This window comes from Nothobranchius furzeri, chromosome 16, assembly GCF_043380555.1.
Source record: "Nothobranchius furzeri strain GRZ-AD chromosome 16, NfurGRZ-RIMD1, whole genome shotgun sequence".
Taxonomy (NCBI): domain Eukaryota; kingdom Metazoa; phylum Chordata; class Actinopteri; order Cyprinodontiformes; family Nothobranchiidae; genus Nothobranchius; species Nothobranchius furzeri.
In genome coordinates, this window is record NC_091756.1 from 43,810,288 (window position 1) to 43,833,336 (window position 23,049).

At 43.0% G+C, this 23,049-nt stretch overlaps 1 protein-coding gene across 1 annotated transcript; it reads right to left on the reverse strand.

Moving 5' to 3' along the window:
- Positions 1–1,300: 1,300 nt before the first annotated feature.
- cox7a2l (cytochrome c oxidase subunit 7A2 like) lies at positions 1,301–19,489 on the reverse strand. Its single transcript, XM_015962925.3, has 3 exons — positions 19,333–19,489; positions 11,701–11,835; positions 1,301–1,823 (listed from the first exon to the last, which is right to left on the reverse strand). Exons 1-3 carry the CDS (start codon positions 19,402–19,404, stop codon positions 1,683–1,685), a joined length of 348 nt encoding a protein of 115 aa, XP_015818411.1. The 5' UTR covers positions 19,405–19,489; the 3' UTR covers positions 1,301–1,682.
- Positions 19,490–23,049: the final 3,560 nt, after the last annotated feature.

Sequence of the window (23,049 nt, forward strand, 5' to 3'; positions counted from 1 at the left end):
GGTCTTTGGTCATTTAAGACCTTTGGAAACTGGATTTAAGGATTATTTGTCATTTTTAAGGACTTTTAAGGCCTTAAATTAGGAAAAGCTAATTTAAGACTTTTTAAGGACCCGCGGATACCCTGGATATATAACCCAATATTTACATGCACCTTGTGTAATTTGGCGACTGGCACTGTTATAAGACAGCAACAGTCCGCTTTGGTCTGAGCTCATTAATCCTGTTGGAGTAATCTTGATTTTTCAAATCAAAGTATGTTCAGGAACTTGGCTACTACATATAAGGTAGTAAACTTGAACACATTTCAGAATCATAACAGATATAGATTCATGGGATCAGCTTTGTGCCTCTGTGTGTTCAGATGTCCGGTTCTGGTGATCCTGTTCCTCCTGCTTCCTCCTATTTCTGTTCTGGCAGGATATGGAAGCCTGCGACGACTTCTAACCCTGCTCAACATGTTCGTTCTGAGCATCTCTTCTGCTCTCCGCTATTAGTCAGAGGTTTGCCAAATCTAGCCAGTCGTTAAAATGTTTCATTTTTATTAGAATAAACAAGCTGGGTTCTCGATTTATTTGGAAGGTTTATGAAAATTTGCTGCAACTTTAAACCACTTTAGCAGAAGAAAGATTAGTTCTGACGAGACTGACGAGCTAACAGCTAATTGGTTACAAAGTGCAATGATGCCAATCTAAGTAACTAATCCCCAAAATATTCATGCTAATATTTTATAAACACTCACAATGCCAGTTTGACATTTTAGATCAGTCACACACTTTCCTGTTTCTACTAGAGTAATCATACATAAACTGCACCGTCAATGTTATTACTTAAAAAAACACCTTTTGAGCCTGATTTACTGTTATCTGGTCAGAATCCATGCATTTTCATCGAGACTAAGGCCACTCACAGCTACCTACAATAAGATATTAGTCATTTTTAACCTTTTTATTGAAACACACTTCAAAAGGTCTGAACTTCCAACTTTCATTTATTTTAGTAATTATTAAAAACTTTTAGATGACCCAAATTGGAAAAATAAATATGTCATCTAACGAGAAAAGGCTGAGTGGATCATGTGGTGGTGAGAATAAAGTGACATCACACCAGGGATCACACATGACTGGATGAGTACGAGTGAGCAGTAACTGATTCCCAGATGAGTCTCCATCACACTGATGAGCTGGTGGTGATGGCGCGTGCTACCCTATAGAAATTTGTGCTGCTCGAGCTTCTGTCAGCTGGCATTACACCTCACTCAAATGGAGGGTGCTGCAGAAATCCAATAAAAGGAAACAGATAAACACCCTTTCCCTTAAAATTTATTAACTTAGACATCTTTTTCATAGACAGACAGTATGATTGTTACAATTGGTTTGATGTCCTGATAGTGCAGTGGCTCTCAAAGGTTTGTGGTCGAAAAATAATCACTGAATTTACAAGAAAACAGGATCTGCATGATAACAAATCACTTGAGTCGTATTCATTCAGCTTCATTTGGCTACTTGTCCCTAAGGTCATAAAGCACCCCCTCTAGTTTGAGAACCACGGTACTAAGAGGCAAAATTCTCATTTACAAAAAGAGTCCCGACAGGCGCTCCAGTGAGGGGAGGCTGTGAATGTTTGGATGATTGCAGCAGCAACAAGTCAGAGGTGGGACACAAAGATCCAGGGTTGGCATTGGTCACTTTCTGTTGGGCTGAGCTGCGATGTAAAGAGCCACTAGGCAGTAGACAACTCCTCCGACGGTAAGAGCCATGGTGGTGCGATACAGCAGCCTGTCAGGATACCCTCGCTTTAAATGTACAGGGATGTCGTCTGGTTTCTGAGGAGATGCAATACAAGAAAGGATGAGACAATAAAGAAAAAAATCAAGTTTGGTTTTGTATCTGGAGCTATGTCTCAAAGTTGAAGTGGAAAATAAATCGCTAACACCTTGCAGGGCTGAAACTGCTGGGAACGAAATGAAAACAGCAATTCAAAGGGAGCTTCCAAAATGCATCAAAACCTTTTCATGATTCCTCACTTGCTTGCATCAGTCACAGGACATTGCTGTCATGTAGCTTTTATAATGAACAAAAGGTTTGAAGACAAATGTCCTTTCAAAGTAGGGCTGAGAGATTTTAGAAAAAGAAGGCTCTTTCTACCTCTCCCACCTATACCGAGATCCACCGTTTTCTCTCTTTCCTATTCATTTTCTCTCTTACATTTTTAATCACCATTTTTTTTCTCATTTTAAACATATTTTTTATAATCTTTATAAAAAATATTTTGTTCCTGTGAAGTGCCTCGTGGTTTTTATCTTGAGAGGTGCTATATAAAAGATTTCTTTCTTTCTTTCTTTCTTTCTTTCTAGTTGTGTTGTGGAGTTGCTAATGCTAACGGTTAGCTTCTACTAGTCCAGTCGTTCTCTGACATTTCCTGGACACTAAACCAACAACAGCCTTCCCCGTCGTGAGTCATGATGGGTGAGTCCATGAATGATGTGTGACGTAGATCTGTCAGGCTTTCTAATCCTTGAGTTTCACAGTTTATTTTCTATCAGAAGCTAATGCAGGAGATAGGTGTAGGAGACTATTTTCATGTTCAGCCTGCTTCACACTGATTATAATCAGTAATAAAATAAAATAAATGGTTTTCAGTGAAGTATCACTTTAATGGATCTTAATAACAGGGGAAACAGGAAAATCACAATATAGTATAAAAGTCTGTTAATTTAATACTTAAACTGAGAGACCTATTAGGAACCATTTGCAGGAGTGTGACACTTTGAGTCTAGAATATTGAACCTTTACACAGTATTCTAATTGTTTGAGATTTTGAATGTGGGTTTTTTAATCAGCTGTAAGCCATAATCATCACAATTATAACAAATAAAGGCTTGAAACATTTGCTTTGTTTGGAATGAGTCCATTTTATATTAGTTTTACATTTTAAGTTGAATTACTGAAATAAATGAACTTTTGCACTATATTCTAACTTCCTGTATGTTTCATTTAATTCCCAAGAAGGTCAGCAACCCCTCCCAAAGTTATTTCTAAATGTTTGCATTTTCTGGATTACAAAAACTAAATTCAGAAAAATTCCCTGCATTGGCTCTGCGACTAATTTGAGAGAAGATCTGTCCTGCAAATTATTTTGGCACATTCAAAATTCCAGAGACACAGGAGCAACAAATACGAGAAAATGTTGAACATTTTGGGATGGTTTGGAAACTCCTTCATCCATCCATTTTCATCCGCTTATCCAGAGTCGGGTCGCGGAGGCAGTCGAGAGGCCCAGACTACCCTCTCCCCAGCCACTTGGGCCAGCTCCACCGCGTTCCCTAGCCAGGTGAGAGACTTAGTCCCTCCAACGTTTCCTGGCTCCTCTCGATGTGGAAGAGCAGTGGGTCTATTCCGAGCCCCTCCCGGATGACCGAGCTTCTCACCCTATCTCTAAGGGAGAGCCCAGCCACTCTTTGGAGAAAACTCATTTTGGCCGCTTGTATCCGCGATCTCGTTCTTTCGGTCACCAACAAAAGCTCATAGGTGAGGGTAGGAAAGTAGATTGCCCGGTAAATCGAAAGCTTCGCCTTCTGACTCAGCTCTCTTCGCAACGACAGACCAGTACAAAGCCTGCATCACTGCAGATGCAGCACCAATCCGCCTATCGATCTCACGCTCCAGTTTTCCCTCACTCATGAACAAGACCCCGAGATACTTAAACTCCTCCACTTGGGGCAGGATCTCATCCCTAACCCAGAGAAGGCATTCTACCCTTTTCCGAATCAAGACCATGGTTCTCAGATTTAGAGGAGCTGATTCTCATCCCAGCTGCTTCACACTTGTCTGCGAACTGCTCCAGCGAAAGCTAATGATCACGTTCTGATGAAGCCAACAGGACCACATCATCTGCAAAAAGCAGAGACCTGATCCTCAGGCCACTAAAACAGATGCCCTCCACACCTTGGCTGCACCTAGAAATCCTGTCCATAAAGGTTATGAACAGAATCTGAGACAAAGGGCAGCCTTGGCGGAGTCCAACTCTCACTGGGAACGAGCCCGACTTACTGCCGGCAATGTGGACCAAACTCTGACACCGGTCATACAGGGTCCTAACAGCCCGTATCAGAGGGCCTGGTACCCCATACTCAGCAGCCCCACAACATCCAGAGCCTTAAGGAACTCTGGGCGGATCTCATCCAGCTCTGGAGCCTTGCCACAGAGGAGTTTTATAACCATCTCAGTGACATCAGCACCAGAGATATGAGAAGCCAACTCAAAGTCCCCAGACTCTGCTTCCTCAATGGAAGACGTGTCAGTGGGATTGAGGAGGTCTTCGAGGTTCAGAAACTGCCTCACAAAAAAGATTTGAAAGTTGTCACCAGCAGTCAGATACTAGCTTAAAGCTTAAACTGGTGTGATTAGAGCACAGTTCCCTTTCAGTCGATTCATTCGGTACAATGAAGGTACTATGGCACATCACGCCCTCGTGTGGCCTGGCTGAAGACACATTTAATCACGCCTGTAACGCAAATGAAAGTGCGTGGCATGGAGGCCCCCTCCTCCACTTATAAGCGACTGTGTCACAGTCATTACTCAGTTCTTACGCTCTTCACCTCACTGACTACACATCTGACAACTAGTTGCGCTATTAAAAGATAGCTTAACCGCTCGCTGACTGGACTCTACTGCCTTCTGGCTAGCATTCCTGCCCACCGAACGCTATCTTTTTTGGTTCTTCAGCTTCTCTGCTTCGCTCCGCTGGGTGTCTCGTAATGAGCACCGTGTTGGACGTTGCTTCACGGAAGGCCGCTTCGCGCCCCTGTCCTCAGGGCTGTGGATTCTTTCTTCACGAGAAGAACCTACACGAAGCATGACTGGTTTGTCTGGGAATTCTCCACACCAGGAGAGCACTTGTGGACCCGGGGGCGTGCGAGTTCCGTCACCAACTCCGCCATCCCACGCTCGAACGGCGCGTGAAGATCCTACAACGTCTCCTGGGAGACACTGCAGTTTCGCAGCAGGACCCCAATGCTTTCCCGTTCTGCCCCAGTTTTGCCCGGCTCCGACATTGACAGCCTAGTGATCTATGTCCCCGCTACTAGCTGGGCAGATCAGATGGAGATGGAGGACAATTTAACTGGACCAAATCTAGAGGCTTCTCAGTTTCCTCCTCTGGCAGAGGATGAAGGAGACTTTTTGGACATTTGCCCCGACGGTCACGACTTACTCGAGGACAAGGATGTCCTCTCAGCAGTGGAGTGTTCAGCTCCAGCCGCTACTTTAGCCTCCGAGCTGTGAGATGACACTTCTTTTCTCCTGCTCTGCCAGCGTGCAGCAGGAAGGCTAGAAATGGACTGGCCCGCTCCTCCACCTGCACAAAAGAGGTCCTGCTTTTCTGTATTTTACCTCCCCTCGGAACCAGCGGAGGTAAAGAACTTTCTGCCACTGTACCCGGATTTTGTGACTGAGCTCATGGCATCCTGGGCCAAGTCGCTATCCACCCGCACCACGGTCCCGGGTTACGGTCAGTTTTTGAACCTCGACGGCGCAGAAATGGCGGGATTGGTTAACCTCCCTCCGATGGAGCCCTCTCTCGTGGCTTACCTGGCCCCGACCTGCAATAACGGAGTTAACGGACAAGCTAATCTACCCTCCAAGCCATGCCGCTTCTCAGCTGCACAACTAGAGAAGATTTACCGCGCGCAGGCTTCCACTGCCCACGTCCTCAGCTCTTCCACCATGCTCCAGACCTACCAAGCACTTTGCCTAGCGGACCTTGGAGCAACGGTCCCACCCGACAGCCCACTGACCCCTTTCATTAATAAGTGTCAGGCTCAAAGTCACAATGTCAGATCAGTTAGCCAGTCAACAATGGCACCCCCTGGAGGCCGAGTAACACCACCACTATTCCTGTCTGACCAGTTCCGGTCTGATCAGCTCATCAGCTGAGTGAGAGCACCTGTCTGCAGGACACAAACAAATTCAGTCTGCACCTCAGAAGGAATCAGTGGATGCAGCAAAAAACTGTTCAGCTTGGGGGAAACCACAAAGAGGCTACTGATATGATACTGACAACATTCTACCATTGAATAAAGTTAAATGAAATTACCTGCTTAGATTATATTTAAAATAGTATTTGAAATGCAGTGGATGATACGTTATTTGGACTGTAAATTTAAAATAGCATTTTTAGATAAAATAATTTATTCTTTTGATTGTAATTGTATAAATCTGTTTCTGTTTGAAGGTTTTTAACCTGATTACCTGATTACCTTGGTACCGGATTGCCTGATTTACCTCAAATAAATTGAGAAGAGGAAATGAGTTGTTTCCAAGCTTACTTTTTGTGGTGGAACAAGTCTTTTTCAAGTTTGGACAGAAGCTGAACAGAGAGAAACTTGACGGGTCACGTCGGACTACATCCTGCGAGCTGCCCGAGGCGTCGTCCTGCTGTTGGGAAGAGGTATGGCCTCAAATGTAGTGGCTCAGAGACACTTGTGGCTGACCCTTTCTAATGTCCCCGACAGGGACAGGGCTAACTACCTGGACGAGCCTGTTTCACCCAGTGGTCTGTTTGGACAGTCCCTCGACGCTATTCAGACAAAGTTCGAGGCCCAGTGGAAACAGACTGAAGCGCTAGCTCCATAATCCCCAGATGGGAAGGGTGGCACATGGCACCTGGGTCTGACAGGAAGAACCTGACCTCTCCTTCTCTAACTCAGAGGACAGCTTCTTCAGCGACAGCGAAGGGCTCGGTCCCAGCTCGGACCCCGTCTTTCCCTCCTCGCCACTCTCCCTGGAGTAAAGGCCCTCCTGGGGACTCACAGAAACGCTCTGTGAGCCGCAAGAAGAAACCTCAGTTGTCCTGATCCGGGGACTGACCATGTTCGGGTTTTGGACCCTGTTGGACTACAAAACCCCGGTTTTCTGTGGTTGAAACGGACCGGTTCAGCTACGGTTCAACCCCACAGTCCAAAGAGACTTTGTTTACCACCCCATGGGGCGAGAGTTGTACTGTTCACAAAAACATGCACACAAAGGTAATAAAGACTGCTGTTTGCACTCGACAATGTGTGGATGCAATTTGTCTCTAAAATGCTTCTCAAACTGGTCCCATAAAGCTGTGTCAACCCGCTACGCTGGTGAACGACAGCTCAATTTTCACATCAAATCCTGTCTGCAATCGGCCTCCGTGGGAGAACAGCAGCTTTCCTCCGGTGGCAGGCACGATGTTCAGAAAGCCTCCTGTTCCGCTAGAGGGCAGCAGCTACCCACCAAGGCGCTGAGCGGTTGCCTCACAGTGAAACTTCACCTCTGGCGAGCATGTGCAGTGTCCCCCTGGGTCGAGCGCACGGTTGCCATGGGTTACCGACTGCAGTTCCTGGTTAAACCACCCGTATTTATCTCTGTTGTGCAGACGTGTGTAAATACCGACGCTGCGGTCGTGTTACGGGAGGAAATTCAGACTCTACTGTTGAAAGGAGCTATTTGAGCGGTCCCTGTCGAGGACACAAACAAAGGTTGTTAAAGCCGCTACTTTGTTGTCCCGAAAAAGGGGGGCTGACTTCGCCCTATTTTGGATCTGCGTGTGTTAAACAAGTATCTGCGCATGTACAGATTCAGAATGCTAACAGCTACTGGACCCAGTCAGTCCTGGAGATTTGTTTACTACGACTGATCTCACATATGCTTATTTCCATGTGGGAATCCATCCAGATCACAGGCGGTTCCTGCGCTTTGCTTTCGAAGAGAAGGCCTACGAGTACATGGTTCTGCCTTTTGGGTTAGCTCTAGCGCCCCACACCTTTTCCAAATGTGTGGAAGCCGCACTAGCCCCCCTCAGGGAGGAGAGCATCCGGATCATCGCTTACCTAGACGACTGGGCTCTAGTAGCGAGTTCCCGAACACAGGCAGAAGCTCACACTGCACGGGCACTTTCCCACGTTCAAGCCCTGGGGTATTCCGTGAACTACAGAAAGAGTTCTCTAGTTCCGAGTCTGAGTTTCTCCCTCCTCGAGCTGAAAATTTGCTCTCGGTCACACAGAGCCCGTCTCTCGGACCAGCGAATAGCCGCGCTATGCTGTTGCTTAGCGCGTTTTCAGCTGGGAGCCAGACTGACACTCTGCACAGCTCTACAGCTGCTGGGGATGATGGCTTCCTCCATAGCCGTGGTGCCTCTCGGACTGTTAAAAATGCGGTATTCCAGCATAGGGTCCGCTCTCATCATCTCTATCCTTCACATCATCTCTGCTGGAGGTTGACGGTCACCAGAGCCTGCATGGTAGCTCTCCTCCCAAGGAGAGAACCAGGGCTGTTCTGCCAGGGTTTTCCTATTGGGAGGGTGTCAGAGCTCATAGTGGTGACCACAGAAGCTTCCCTCGGAGGCTGGGGGGGGGGCTGTGCAGGGGTTTAGCGGTGAGGGGGGTATGGTCGTTGACCCAGTCAAGGTTCCATATCAACTTTCTGGAACTTTTAACCATGTTTCTGGCCCTGAAACACTTCAGTCATCACCTGAGAGGACATCATGTGCTAGTGTGCACAGACAACACAACTGTGGTGTCATATGTAAACAGACAGGGAGGAACACGCTCTCTTCCTCTACTGAATCTGACCCACACATTGCTGCACTAGTGCAATCTGAATCTCCTGTCTCTCAGAGCAGCTTATGTCCTCGGGTACCTCAACCACGGGGCAGACTTGCTCTCCAGGGGCAGACCTCTGTCAAAGGAATGGAGGCTCCACCCCGAGGTGGTGTCCCAGATTTGGCTGAGGTTCGGCAGGGCAAAAGTGGATCTGTTTGCGTCAAGCGTAAACACATACTGTCCCCTGTTCTTTTCCCTGATGGATCAGACTGCTCAAATGGGATCGGATGCTCTGGCGCACCCTTGGCCCAACATTCTCCTCTACGCTTTTCCGCCGGTGGAACTGATTCCAGCAGTGCTGGAGAGAATGTGCAGGTCGAGCAGGTCTCTGATTTTGGTGGCTCCTCAGCGGCCTACAAAGTCTTGGTACCTGGAGATCATCAGTCTGATGATAGCCCCCCATGGAAGCTCCCCTTCAGACAGGACCTTTTGTCACAGGCAGAAGGAGAAGTGCTGCACCCTCGCCCACATCTGTGGAAGCTGCAGGCTTGCCTACTGAAAGGTCCAACCTGTTAGCTAAAGGTCTTCCCCCGGCTGTGGTGAATACTATTCAGAGCTCAAGAGCATGCTCCACTCGATTAGTATGAAGCTTCTGTCTTATAAGACAGCACTGCTCTTAGCCCTTGTATTGGCTAGAAGGGTGGGAAACCTTCATGCTCTTTCAGTTCAGCCTTCCTGTCTGAAAATGTCAGCTGATGGAGCTAGGGTCACTCTGCATCCGAATGCTGGATATTTGCCTAAGGTCATCCCGCTCAACTACAGTTCCATGACCATAAAGCTTTCGGGCTTCCATAGTCCTCATTTTGCCTCTGAGGAGCAGAGGAGACTGCATTGTCTGTGCCCGGTTCGTGCTCTGCAGGCTTATATAGATTGCACTCTTGAGTATCAGAATAACAGACCAACTGTCTGTGTGTTTTACCAAACCCTCCATGGGTAAAGCTTTGTCAAAGCAAATACTTTCTCATTGGATTGTGTTGGCCATTTCCCTGTGTTACAGCGTCACTGGCTCCCAGCTGCCCCTAGGGATCAGGGCACACTCTACTAGAGGTGTGCTGCTTCTTGGGTGCTGTTTAAAGGTGTTTCAGTTGGTGACATCTGCTCAGCTGCAAGCTGGGCTACACCCCACACCTTTGTGAAGTTTTACTGCTTGGATGTTTTGGCCCCTTCGGTGGCCCCTGCGGTTCTCTCTGCTGGATCTAACCTGCCATATTGGGTTGCAATCTCAGGCCAGGTTTGATAGCTGCTCATGGGGCGTTACAATAAGTCCCATGGTAACTTTGTTATACCGAGTGAATCAACTGAAAGGGAACGTTAGGTTATGCATATAACCACTGGTCCCTGAAGGAGAGGAACGAGGTACAACGCAGGGCTGCCCCATTTCACAGCCCAGCTCGATGAAGAGCGGCTATCGAACTGAGGAATGACAGTGACGCGGTCGCTTATAAGTGGAGGGCGGGGCCTCCACGCCGCGTCACTTTCATTTGCCTAACAGGCGTGATTAAATGGGTCTTCAGCCAGGCCACACGAGGGCGTGATGTCCCATAGTACCTTCGTTGTACCTCGTTCCTCTCCTTTAGGGAACAGTGGTTATATGTAGGGCTGCTCAATTAATCGAATTTTAATCACGATTACGATCTGAGTTTTGAACAATTAAAAAAAACAAAACAAGCCGATTATTTGCTCCTCCCGCTTGCGCTGCCCTGAGTTGCAAATGAAGCGCTCCTCCCACAGTGTTGCCAACTTAGTGACTTTGATGCTATTTCTAGCAGCTTTTCAGACCCCCTTCTTGACTTTTTAACTTAAAAGTACCTAGCGAACACCTCAGAAACATCTCTGGTAACCCTTAGCTACTTTCTGGATAACGGTCGTCGACATTTCCTGCAGGTTAGCTAAATACTCCGCCTGCGCTCCGGACCGTTCTTCAGGACATTAGGAAAGGGAATGATGTAGTGACGTGTCAGTCGCTAAAGACAGCTCTCGGAGCCGGCTCCCTGTTGGATTAACCAGAGTGAGTGACACACACACCGTACCTGCGGACTCCTGAGCCACTAAAAACGGCTAAATGTGCGCGCGCGGCACGCTAAACACACGTGCAGCTTGCCCCGATTGCTGAGACCGGGTTGGGGGGTGGGGGGTGCAGCTGTGGTTGGGACAATTATTACATTAACTGATGGACTTGTAAATAGTTTATAAATAAGTAGAAATAACTTCCTCACGCTGATAAATAATAACTAATCTCTCTGAGGACACGGTGCTAGTGCACTCTCCTACAGCACATTGACACGACTCAATAAATGTTATGCAACATTTTGTGAACATCAATTTATTTGCATTTATTTGTTATAACTGCCACTGTATAACTCTTGCTGTCAGTATTTGCAAGATATTGGTATTTGGGTCTGTACTGGTTAGACTTAAATGAGTTAAACCAAGGTCTATAGCCCTTGGGTCATAGACTATGAGCTATAATTATATTGGTCTTTTTATACTGGGAATCAGGAGTTATTTTAGTGATCATCTTATTTCTTATTTTTGTCCTGATTGTGCCCTGAGCAATTTTATGACTGAATAAAAACAAATAAAATCAACATAAATTGAAAAATCGTCCTAAATAATCGTGATCTCAATTTCAGTCACCATAATCGTGATTGTTATTTTTGCCATAATCGAGCAGCCCTAGTTATATGCATAACCTAACATTCCCATCAACTCTTAGAAAGTGTCTCTTTTGTTGTGAACCAGGCCAAGGCTTCAACATGAGTGAATTTTCTTTTAAAGGATCTTTTTTTCAGCAGTGATCAGAATCTTTGTACATGAACACGTTTTGAATAAAAGGTTAATTTAAACGGAGAAAAATGTTAATTATACACTCTATAATAAGAGTTTTGTCCCAATGTGTAGGTTTTACATCTACAAAGAATTCTCAGGTCCAAAAGTCAATTCTTCCCTTTTAATAGCTCATTTTGTTATTTCTGTTCAAACACGGGTGGGTTAGGCAGAGGTGGTACAAGGACCGAACAGAATTTTCATTATTTTTCATGACAGGAATGCATCAGTGCTCAGGGTAAAATACCTGGAAAAGCTTCTGGAGTTCTGGAACCCTGTTTTCTCCATAGTGCTCCACCATGGCCCCCGTTCCTGTCAACACCTTAGTGGGCGTGGCGAAGATCATGGTGGGGGGTTCTGCAGGCAGACCCTGCTTCAGTCCCTGATTTAATATGAAAACAATAAACGTTTAGTGTCACTAAAATGTGTTCATATTCATACATGTAACAGGAAATTGCAACATTAACAAAGTCTTTAAAGTCTGTTCCGATAAAATGTCCAATCAAAAAATCCTGCTGCAGTCACAGAAGACTCTTTTTCCCTTCCAGACCTCATTTTCAACGTTTACCACTTATATAACCTGCTCCACTTTCCTGCCCACCCAATTCAGCCCTGTGGGTATGAGACCTTGACAGAGACCTCAGAGGATACAAAAAGAGCTGAATGAAAATAAAAATCTAAAAAAAGGAGAGAAAAGGAACAGATCACCAAAGGAACATGCATGCGAGGCAATCAGCCTACATCTTTTAGCAGCAGAATCAAAGATTTAATGTGGGAAATTTATATCTGATTTAGTTTTTCATCATTGATCTTGTAAGTTGTTGAGGTGTGTTTTACTTGAAAATATTAAGGTTATTTTCCAAACACTAAAACTCTCTAAAAGATGAGTGGATGCACTCCTGATAAGATAAACAACAAAGTTATTGTTGGAAAACATTTATGACAAATAAAATGTGAGCTTATTCTTAAAAATCTAATCAGAAATGTGTGCAAAAGCTGAAGGCCCACGTAATAATAATGCGATTTCTGACAATAACAAAAAACAAGTCTCTTCATATCGATCCTTTGTGGATTAAGAAGAAAAACATCAATAGTCATTAGGTAGGCTCATAAATACTCTGATTACATGAGTGCTGTATTGATCGTGAGTTAGGGATTGACCTGAGAGGCTGTTTAAGGATCTGAACATTGAAGAGTGACTAAGCAGCACATCAGGATGAGAAACACCGCCATGTTACCAATAGGGCCCATTTATAAACCATAAACACATCTGAATAAAGCACTTATTTTTACTCTGCAGTTGCAGCACTTCAAATCAAACAGTGCTAGATATGTTTAATTGTGCCTTTTTTTTTTACTGGATACCGCCAATGAATAAAGCTGAGGCTCCTTTTGGTGTCTGCATCCTGTCACCTAACAGCAGGCTCATGAAAGTTACTGGAACAGTCACTACCTTGTTGGAACCTGTGGAGGCAGATGGTGTGGAAATTAGATCTGACCCATAAAAAAAGCAGAGGCACTGGTTTTATTCCTTGTTGCTCGTCATTCAACAGAAGTTCACAGCAGAAACCCTTTTTGTGGATTCTACTAAAATGAAAAGACATTTCCTTCCTCGGAGGTTCTGAAAAAACTTTTGCTGCTGCTGACTTTTCTATAGACTGCAGGCAGGACCAGAGCGAAAGGGGTTGGTGTTTAACGTGATCGGCCTGCTGATCTAATGGTTTTACGGGCGGGTCACACAGATAAAATAAAAAAGTGTTGAGAGTTTTGCATGTCAGCACCGGGCAAATGGCCAACAGTGTATGGTGGACTGCCCAGTTGACTGACATCTGTAGCGATAAGTACGTCACGTTGGTTGTTGTCCAATACTATTCAGGTTTTGAAAGACAACTGTAAATCCCACCCCACAACTGAGCTCTCTCTATGGGTCGTGGCTCTACTATACATTCACATATATTGGATGGCTTGCCAGGCTAGGTCCTGACTACACATATAAATGATTTTATTTGTTAAACAAAAAAAAAGTCATAAATGAAAAAGTTACAGTATAGTGGCCTTCATCTGAGCTAGGTTCATTTTACTACCTTTCACTACCCCACGGAAACCACGAAATAAGTGAGAAAACATCTATGTATTGGCCATGACAATCAGCCCAAAAAATCGGCAGCACATACCGGATGATAACGACCTGTACAAATCTGCATAGGCAAAAAAGAAACACATATCAGTAGATCTCTAGTGACCAGAATCAGGCAATATTCAGCATTAGTGGCTAACTTATCACAAAGAACTAATTCAGGCTAGCAATAACGGATCATCCATATGGATTTTAACCTGTTAATTTGATCACGGTGATTATAGTTCTTTGAGATAAATCAGTATCATTGGGACAGCTGTTCAAGAGTCAGAAATGTCAATTGGTCCACAAACCAGAATCTGTGCACCTCCAATTGTTTAATTATGAGATTGCATAATTAAACATGTAAAAGGATCTAAAATGATTTAAAACAGTAAAATAAAATATTGAAATTAAATAAAACACTTTACAAATTTGGTTATAAAACACAGAAAATTAAATTGTGATGTAATGTTGTACCAAAAGGTTTTCAAATGAGTGCAAAATTCATGTGTTACTTTTCGTTTTATGGCACAAATGTGAAGAAAAGCTGAAAATCTTAAGTTTCTAGTTTTGTAAGAACAAAGGAATTCACTTATTGATTACAATTTTCTGCCTATTTAAATTTTACTAAATATTATGGAAAGCAGTTTAATAGTATGTTTAATTTAGAGCAAAAACTTGAATATTAGCAGAGTCAAACTATAACATTTAAAAACTAATTATCAACAAGCCTATTACTGAAGAAAACGATTCAGCTAAATAGAAATAACTTATGGGACTTTATCTTATAGCTTTGGTAAGGTTACATCAGGCAGAAAAACCCAACCTGTGCTTTTATTTACGGTCTATTCCAGCTGCCCTGCAGTAACTCCAGCTTTTATGAGGGTTGCTACAGTGATGCTTTGTTACAAATGGTTTTAGGCTTTCAGTGGAACTGTAATGTTGTTTTAGTTTGTGGTTAATCTTAACTGTGTATTTTTGCTTTTATTACGTGTAAAGAATACCCGTCAGTATGAAGGAGTAAAGCATAACAGCACACTGTTAAAACCGTTGAACAAATTAAGTGTTATGACCGGGTGAACAGCACTATAAACACCTCCCAGAAACAGCTGGTTCACATCATTTGTGTGTGTTATGAAACAGAAAATCAACCACAGTTGACCCTTGAGCCGTAAAGTTATTAGATCAATGGTTATCCTCACCGTCGTCGTCGGTCGGTTGGTTCGCTGGAGTTTTTGACAATTAAAATTGCGCCCACATTTTCTAAGTTAACACATCTCTTTTAACAACGGTAGTTTCTGCTTCAGCCCTCTCCCCCCTCCCCCTGCGCAGCGGCTGCAAACTCACTGGTGCGCCTGCAGCCTCTCGGAGTTCCTGCTGCTCTAAACATTAAAATAATTATTTCATTTTCTGTTCCTCACTTCTGATTACCTTCAGTGGTGTCTGTTTGTTGCAACCACCAGGTACAAAAACAAACTTGTTTTTATTTGACTATTTTTCTGTCCTGCCTGTTTATTATCTTCCTGCATCTCCTCTCAATCCTAAAGAAAAACTGCTGCCTGGGTTCATATATATTCACCTCATGAGTTACCTTTGAACTGCAGTTCTAAAAGATCTACCGACCGCAAAAACAGCAGAGTGAGCGCCGGCCGCACCGGTGAGGTGAGTCACCGGAGGACAAAACAGGTGATGCGCTCCACTCCACAGCAGGTCAGCGAAACACATCAGGCACAAATAAAAGACAGAAAACATTAAAAGGAAATGAGCCGACATAAACGATTGCGTGCTAAATTTGTTATTGAGGTGGCGACTCCTAATTTGATGTTACTGTGTGGCCGTGCTCAGGACGCAGATGTCTGGAGCGCGTCAACGATCAGAGCTTTGCATGCGCAAGCTGGTTAATGTTAGGATGGCCTATGTGCGGGTGTCAATACCGACGATCTGGCACAGCGCGTCGCCTCCCGACGCGCAGGGGCTTGTCACCTGCTGTCTTTTCTGAGGACTCCCTCTTTTCGGTCATTATCACGTGACAGCGACTAGTTGATGAAAGGCATAAAAAGTCACTACAGAGCAGTGAAGTCAACTAGTCGATACAACTCCTACCAGAGAGCGGTAACTACTTTTCTCGCTTTTTGCTTGCTCTTCAAAAAGGTAAAACATGAAGTATGCATTCCATTTTTGGTTATTTTTAAAACACAGGAAAGGTTTCTCTTTACCTTGCTAACGTTTCGTTTGCCGACTGCAAAACATCTTCAGAGCTGACGCTCTAATGGTGAGATGCTCTGAGGATGTTTTGCAGTCGGCAAACGAAACGTTAGCAAGGTAAAGAGAAACCTTTCCTGTGTTTTAAAAAGAACCAAAAATGGAATTAGAAACTAGACACAGTAAGAACACACCAAAGATGAAGTATGCATGTTCTGTGAGGCCAGTGTTGTTTTGATTAAACTAGAAAAATCTGAATATATTAGATGCATGTTTAAATTTTAAAGTATTGTGTTTTGCCAAGTATTAAAGGACGTTTAGTACATTTACAAAAGATAATGGGAGTGGATACCTGATAAATATATTAAAGTACATGGGTTATTCATTTGTTCTCTAAAATAATAAATTGAATAAATATATTCAAAAAATTTTCACAAAGACCTTCAAAGCCCAAGATTAAAACACGTCAAAATAGAGAACACTGAGGTGTAAGAAGGCAATAACAGTCACATCTAGTTGGGGCAATAGTAGCTCAGGAGGTAGAGTGGGTTGTCCAGTAATCAAGAGGGTTGTGGGATTGATTCCAGTTCCTGGCAGGTAATTCAGCTGTTGTGTCTTTGGGCAAGACACATCACCCACTTTGCCTGCTACTGGTGGTGGTCAGAGGGTATGGCGTTTAAAGCGTGCCACAACCCGTGCACGCGCATTGGGTCCACAGCGCGCGTGTGAACGGGACTCGCGAGCGAAAATATACATGGCAGCGCGCGCGTGAACGGGACTCGCGAGCGAAAATATACATGGCGAGAGGTCATTTGTGCACTGAGAGGGAGCAAACTGTGTCTGTGAGCGCACAAGGATGTGCACAAGTGACAAACCTGCGTGCGCGCGTTGCCAACGAGCACAAGGCAGAGGAAAACGTGCGCGCGCGGCAGCCTCTCTGCGCGCTCGGCAGCCTCTGCGCGCTCGGTTTCTAATTCCGCTTGCTCGGCTGTGAGGAGTTTTGGCACTCTGGAGGCTGGCCTGTGGCAGATCTTCCCTGTCCTCTGATTGGTTAGTTTACCCCGCACTTTACTCTCTACCTATCTATATAAAAAAATCTGAGATTCAGCAGTTGCTGTCATAGCTCAGCTGGGAGAGCGGGTGACTCTCACTCTGGAGGATCCAGGTTCGAGTCCGGCCAAGGAACATAGAGTTGATGTCATAATATTCTTTCCTAATTCCTGTGATATTATTTTACAGTTGTGACCGTTCAACTGTCATTAAACGTCCGAATGTTTGCTGGGCAGTGTTTTAAAAAGTGCACATAAGCTAGATGGTTTTAACCAGGTAAAAATAGACTTGTGGGTGTAGGTATGTTCAAGTTTAAAAAGTTCTTGCCTCATTAATGTATTGTTTATTTTTTTCAGCATTTAATTGACAAATTATCCTTTCAAATAATTAATTGATGAGTTACATAATTGTCCATTTAGAATTGTTGAATGGACTGAGTCAAGTTTGGTGCACTTTATATATTTCAAAACATGTTTTTTTTTATTATGCATATAAATAATTTTAATGTTAATTTATTGAAATATTTCTATTTTTTCATTACCTCACCCTTGTTTTGACAAAAACAAGACCTTGCTGGATAGTATCACGGAGAAACTATTTGTTCACAGTACATGGCTCAGTGAGGATCTGTGTACCAAAGGAGGAGATACTCAGAAATATGTCTGCAGATTGTTACAACCCAGACTGGAAGTGGTGGGCTGTAATAAGAAAGGAGACCAAACAGAGGAGTGGGGGGTTCAACATCTGATTTATTTAACCAAAGTAAGGATTTACTAAACTTTGGTTAAATAAATCAGATGTTGAACCCCCCACTCCTCTGTTTGGTCTCCTTTCTTATTACAGCCCACCACTTCCAGTCTGGGTTGTAACAATCTGCAGACAGATTTCTGAGTATCTCCTCCTTTGGTACACAGATCCTCACTGAGCCATGTACTGTGAACAAATAGTTTCTCCATGATATTGTCCAGCAAGGTCTTGTTTTTGTCAAAACAAGGGTGAGGTAATGAAATAATAGAAATATTTCAATAAATTAACATTAAAATTATTTATATGCATAATTAAAAAAAAACATGTTTTGAAATATATAAAGTGCACCAAACTTGACTCAGTCCATTCAACTATTCTAAATGGACAATTATGTAACTCATCAATTAATTATTTGAAAGGATAATTTGTCAATTAAATGCTGAAAAAAATAAACAATACATTAATGAGGCAAGAACTTTTTAAACTTGAACATACCTACACCCACAAGTCTATTTTTACCTGGTTAAAACCATCTAGCTTATGTGCACTTTTTAAAACACTGCCCAGCAAACATTCGGACGTTTAATGACAGTTGAACGGTCACAACTGTAAAATAATATCACAGGAATTAGGAAAGAATATTATGACATCAACTCTATGTTCCTTGGCCAGACTCGAACCTGGATCCTCCAGAGTGAGAGTCACCCGCTCTCCCAGCTGAGCTACGACAGCAACTGCTGAATCTCAGATTTTTTTATATAGATAGGTAGAGAGTAAAGTGCGGGGTAAACTAACCAATCAGAGGACAGGGAAGATCTGCCACAGGCCACGCCTCCAGAGTGCCAAAATTCCTCACAGCCGAGCAAGCGGAATTAGAAACCAAGCGCGCAGAGGCTGCCTAGCGCGCAGAGAGGCTGCCGCGCGCGCACGTTTTCCTCTGCCGTGTGCTCGTTGGCAACACGCGCACGCAGGTTTGTCACTTGTGCACATCCTTGTGCGCTCACAGACACAGTTTGCTCCCTCTCGGTGCACAAATGACCTCTCGCCATGTATATTTTCGCTCGCGAGTCCCGTTCACACGCGCGCTGTGGACCCAATGCGCGTGCACGGGTTGTGGCACGGGTCTGACGCGATAAGACTAGTGTCGCCTGTGGTCGTTAGCCTCGCCTCTGTCAGTGCACCCCTGGACAGCTGTGGCTACAATGTAGCTTGTCACCACCAGAGTGTGAATGTTTGGATGAATGAATGACACATTGTAGTGTAAAGCGCTTTGGAGTCCTCTGACTGAAAGGCGCTATACAAGTGTGAATCATTTATCATGGAAGGTTTATAAATTAGCAATAAAATCAAATAGTCCAGACTCACAAATTTAACACAGCATCTAAAGACAAAGTAGAGCATAGCCTACGAATAATGTATACTGAGCAAAATAAAATAATAAATTGCCTCAAAATCATCATAAAATGAAGTCAAGTTTGAAGTACAATGGATTAAAGTCACGTTTAATTTGAACAAATCCTAAAAGCCACCATCTACAATATTTGTTATCAAATCAAAAGAAAATACACCAATGCATGTATTAAGATATAAATATGTGAAAACAGCAAATTACACCGATTTTTTTAAACAATTTGATCCGGTTCAAAGGCCCGTTATTGACAGCGGGTAGAGTGAAAGTTCGTCATTTAACACAGTCACATCAAGGTCAACAGAGCGATTACCGATTCGGTTTCTTCATAGAAATCCTGTTTTTGGGCTTACCTGAGGGCTGTAGGCAGTCGTGGGTGAAGACCCCGTCAATTTCTGAGTAAAACCGCTGAATTTGTAGTACATGTTCCCGCTGAAGGACAGAGAAAGGTGCTGCTTTCACAACAACTAGACCGGTAAGGACCTTTTGCTTGGCGAGGGCGGTCAGAGGAAATACACGTCATGTTTTAGCTGCCCCAAAACTGCCTGATTATAAATCGAATAAGAAGCGCACTACAGAACACCGCGTTAATGACCGCGTCCACATGAAACGAGACTACGATGACAACAAATGCTTTAATGGTTATATATATATATATATATATAAGTAAAATTCCGTTAAACCCCGTCTGTACGATGGTATTTTGATGGGTTAGGTTGAAATATTGTTCATCTAATGAGACTTGGTGTGTGGATTGAGTATTTTTAACATGCAGAGTGATTTAATTATATAAATATTTACATGTGTGTTTTTATTGAGTCACTTGGGGTAGGATTTTTTGGCAACCTTGATAGCTACATCTGTTCTCTTTGTTATTTTCTGTTTTATGGTAAATATGTGTTTTTATTTCCATCTTATTTTTAATGTTTGAATAAAAACCAATCAATCTATCTATCAGTCACTGTTAAAAATTAAAATTGTTTAGCATTATCTTTAAAGTCTTACAGTTAACCACTGATGTCCAAACCTTTGAAGATGCAATGCTGAAAGGACTCACGGACCACACACTTAAATAGTTGTTTATTTTTTCAGTGAGTTAAAATTTTTACTTTCCTATTGAGTAATACCCTATTTATTTTTATTTTTTTATTTAACCTTTATTTAGCCGGATGAGTCAACTGAGAACGCATTCTCATTTACAAGGACAATCTGGCCATAATACATAATACACAAAACATGCATCGTTTTATTTAAAAACACAATGTTTATTTTATTCTACTTTTTGTAGAAAAAGTAAGAAGTATTGGTATATATGACATAAAAATGTTTGCCATGACAAAAAAATTCAGATTCTGGATTAATAGTTTGTTCTGTTTTTTAGTTTCCTATAGTCTTGCAAATACTACTGTGTCACTAAACAGTAAATGTGCAAGACATGCATGGGTCATACTTTCTGTCATAATGATTTCTGCACTTAGTCCAGATAAATTAATGATTTTCATTTCTACTTTTTAGTCAAAGCCAGCATGGGTGTGTGGTACCAATGGAAGAAACAAAGACACTTCATAAATGACAGCACCTTTTCATTGTACCATTTTCATTTTAAAATAAGTTAATTTATGTGCATTTAGTTAATATATGAATAATATCATATTATTATCTAATAGCATAAACAGCCTGTGCCGGAGGGCCAAAATGCTAAAAAAAAAATATGTTTGAGTTGCAGTCAAAAGCTGCCACAAATGGCCAGCGGGGAACACTTTAAAAACAAAATTTGTTAGAATAGTTTGAACCCAGGGGCAGAGCCGTGGAAGCTTTTATGATTTTGAGTTGATTTGCTGTTTTGTAGTATTATGAACCAGATAGTGTTGCAAATCTCACCTCATACATGACTCAGAAGAGTGCTCAAAACACTCTGGTCAGCGAGGTCAGGTGATCATCTGAATGTGAAGATTTACTGCCTACGCCCAGCAGGCATGCAGGTTATTTTGATTGTACTGTTACATCATTGTTTTTGAATTACAAAGCTTCAGCAATCTAAAAAAAGGTTGATCAGTTTTGTGGTTGTAACGCGCAACATTAAATAAATATAATTAATGAAGGAGGACTCATTCAACACGGTACAAAATAACAACAAAATATGTCAATCATTTACGTGTCAAATCACAAAATTTAAAGATATGCTGCTTTTTCATACTTTTCAATCATTTTCTTGAGCCAGTATGCACTTAAATGACCCTTCAGAGGGCTGAAAGGCCACCCAGCCCCTATCTCCCCCTGTGGCCAGACTATTCCACTTGCAACTTCGGAGTGCTGGTCTGGTCAGTTGGACTTGAATTGAGCTGACATATCTGGAGCTGCATGTTTTCGGCATGTTTTAGATCAGCTGATTTTTTAATTTAGTGATGTATCACTCCTCTAGACACTTAAGCAGGGGCGTGTCCAGGGAGTGGCCTGGGGTAGCACATGCCACCCTTGGAATCTGATTGGCCACCCCAGGTGCCACCACACTAATTTCCCTTTAAATAGGCTTTTCATTGTCTACAAAAGGCTTGAGGGTAAAACAAAAAAGCATAACCATTGGTGCCACCCATGCACAAAGTTGTGCCTCACTTGGGCCACCCCATTTTAATAGATCTAGGCACGCCACTGCACTTAAGAATGCTTGGAGATGTTTCAGCTGTTAGATTAAGGTGTTAAAAACACAAACGCACAGCGAGGAGATATATTTTGCTTTCGGTTCTACGAAGTGGACACTAGGGGGTGCTAAAAGCAAGCCAAAACAGCGTAGTCTCCCTTTAAAACACACTCATGTGCACATAATGATTTTATTAGAAAAGCTCAAACACTGATCACATTACCAGAACTGATGGGAAAACATTTTGACAGACGTTTTCAAATAACTTTGCCTAAAACTATAACAATGCTACATGGTTTATGCATTAAAGGTGGTTCATATTGACTGTGTTCTGTTTAATATTAGAACTCTGCTTAAAAATCACAAGACGTTTCAGATGTCATAAATACACACACTAAACGGATACAGAGCTGTGCTGAAAACATGAAACATACATGTGTGTTTAAAATTTATCGAGATCCTCAACAGATTTGCAAAGGAGTTGGATCATAATACGGCCATGTGTAAAGACAGAATGGTTGACTGCAACAGGAGGAAGAGAAGAGATGTAGAGAAAGACTGTTGTGTGGGAGAGGTGTTGACTTGTTTGTTTGGATCATGTATCTCTTCAACAAATCGTATCTTCTTGGCAATGATGAACGCTGCAAATGTGAACTATGAATGTCAGAACCATCATTTGTGACAGACTCGGCTGCTCAGTTTTTTTACACACTTGTTGTTTTCTTTTTTTTCCTAAACTTTATTCCACATAGTCCCAAGACAGAACTGTGGTGTGCCAGCCAGGAGGTGTGCGTGGATGTAGCCTATTTGTGTGCACAGAAATCAACCCACCATTATGATTGGCATGTTAGAGGATGTGGTTGCCTTGGAGACAGAGAAACACAAAATGCCTACATTCACTCACATATACAGACGCTTCTATTCATTCTTTGTGCTGAGGCGTTGTCCAGATTCTGTCCTTTTTGTTGAGTATGATGGTTTTTATCCTAGGTTTCGCGCTCCACCTGCCCTGTCAAATCTGGCTACATGTTATTGTCTGACACTTCATACTCCCTCCTGGCCTGTGCCCATATTTTATTATTGTCGGCTTTAGCTCATCCAAAGCAAGTCCTCTGAGTCATGTCGAATACATCTCCACTTTGCTAGCAGTTGTTCGCTCTTTCTCTTGATTTCACACCAGTTTAGCCGAATGCATCTAGGTCACACATCAATCTTGTGTAACTTGCTCCATCTGGGTGTAAATCTCTGAAACGTTGAGCAGCTGACATCCAGACAAACAAACACACACACCTTAGTTGATGCAGCCATCTCTGCCTGAGCGGTAACCATGGGAATACAGTGTAAACAGCAACTACTGACAAAATGGGACTTGCTTTACCTGTGTCTGTTCAATAAATTCCTCTTTTGTTATGCTCACATTTTGAGTTGGAGC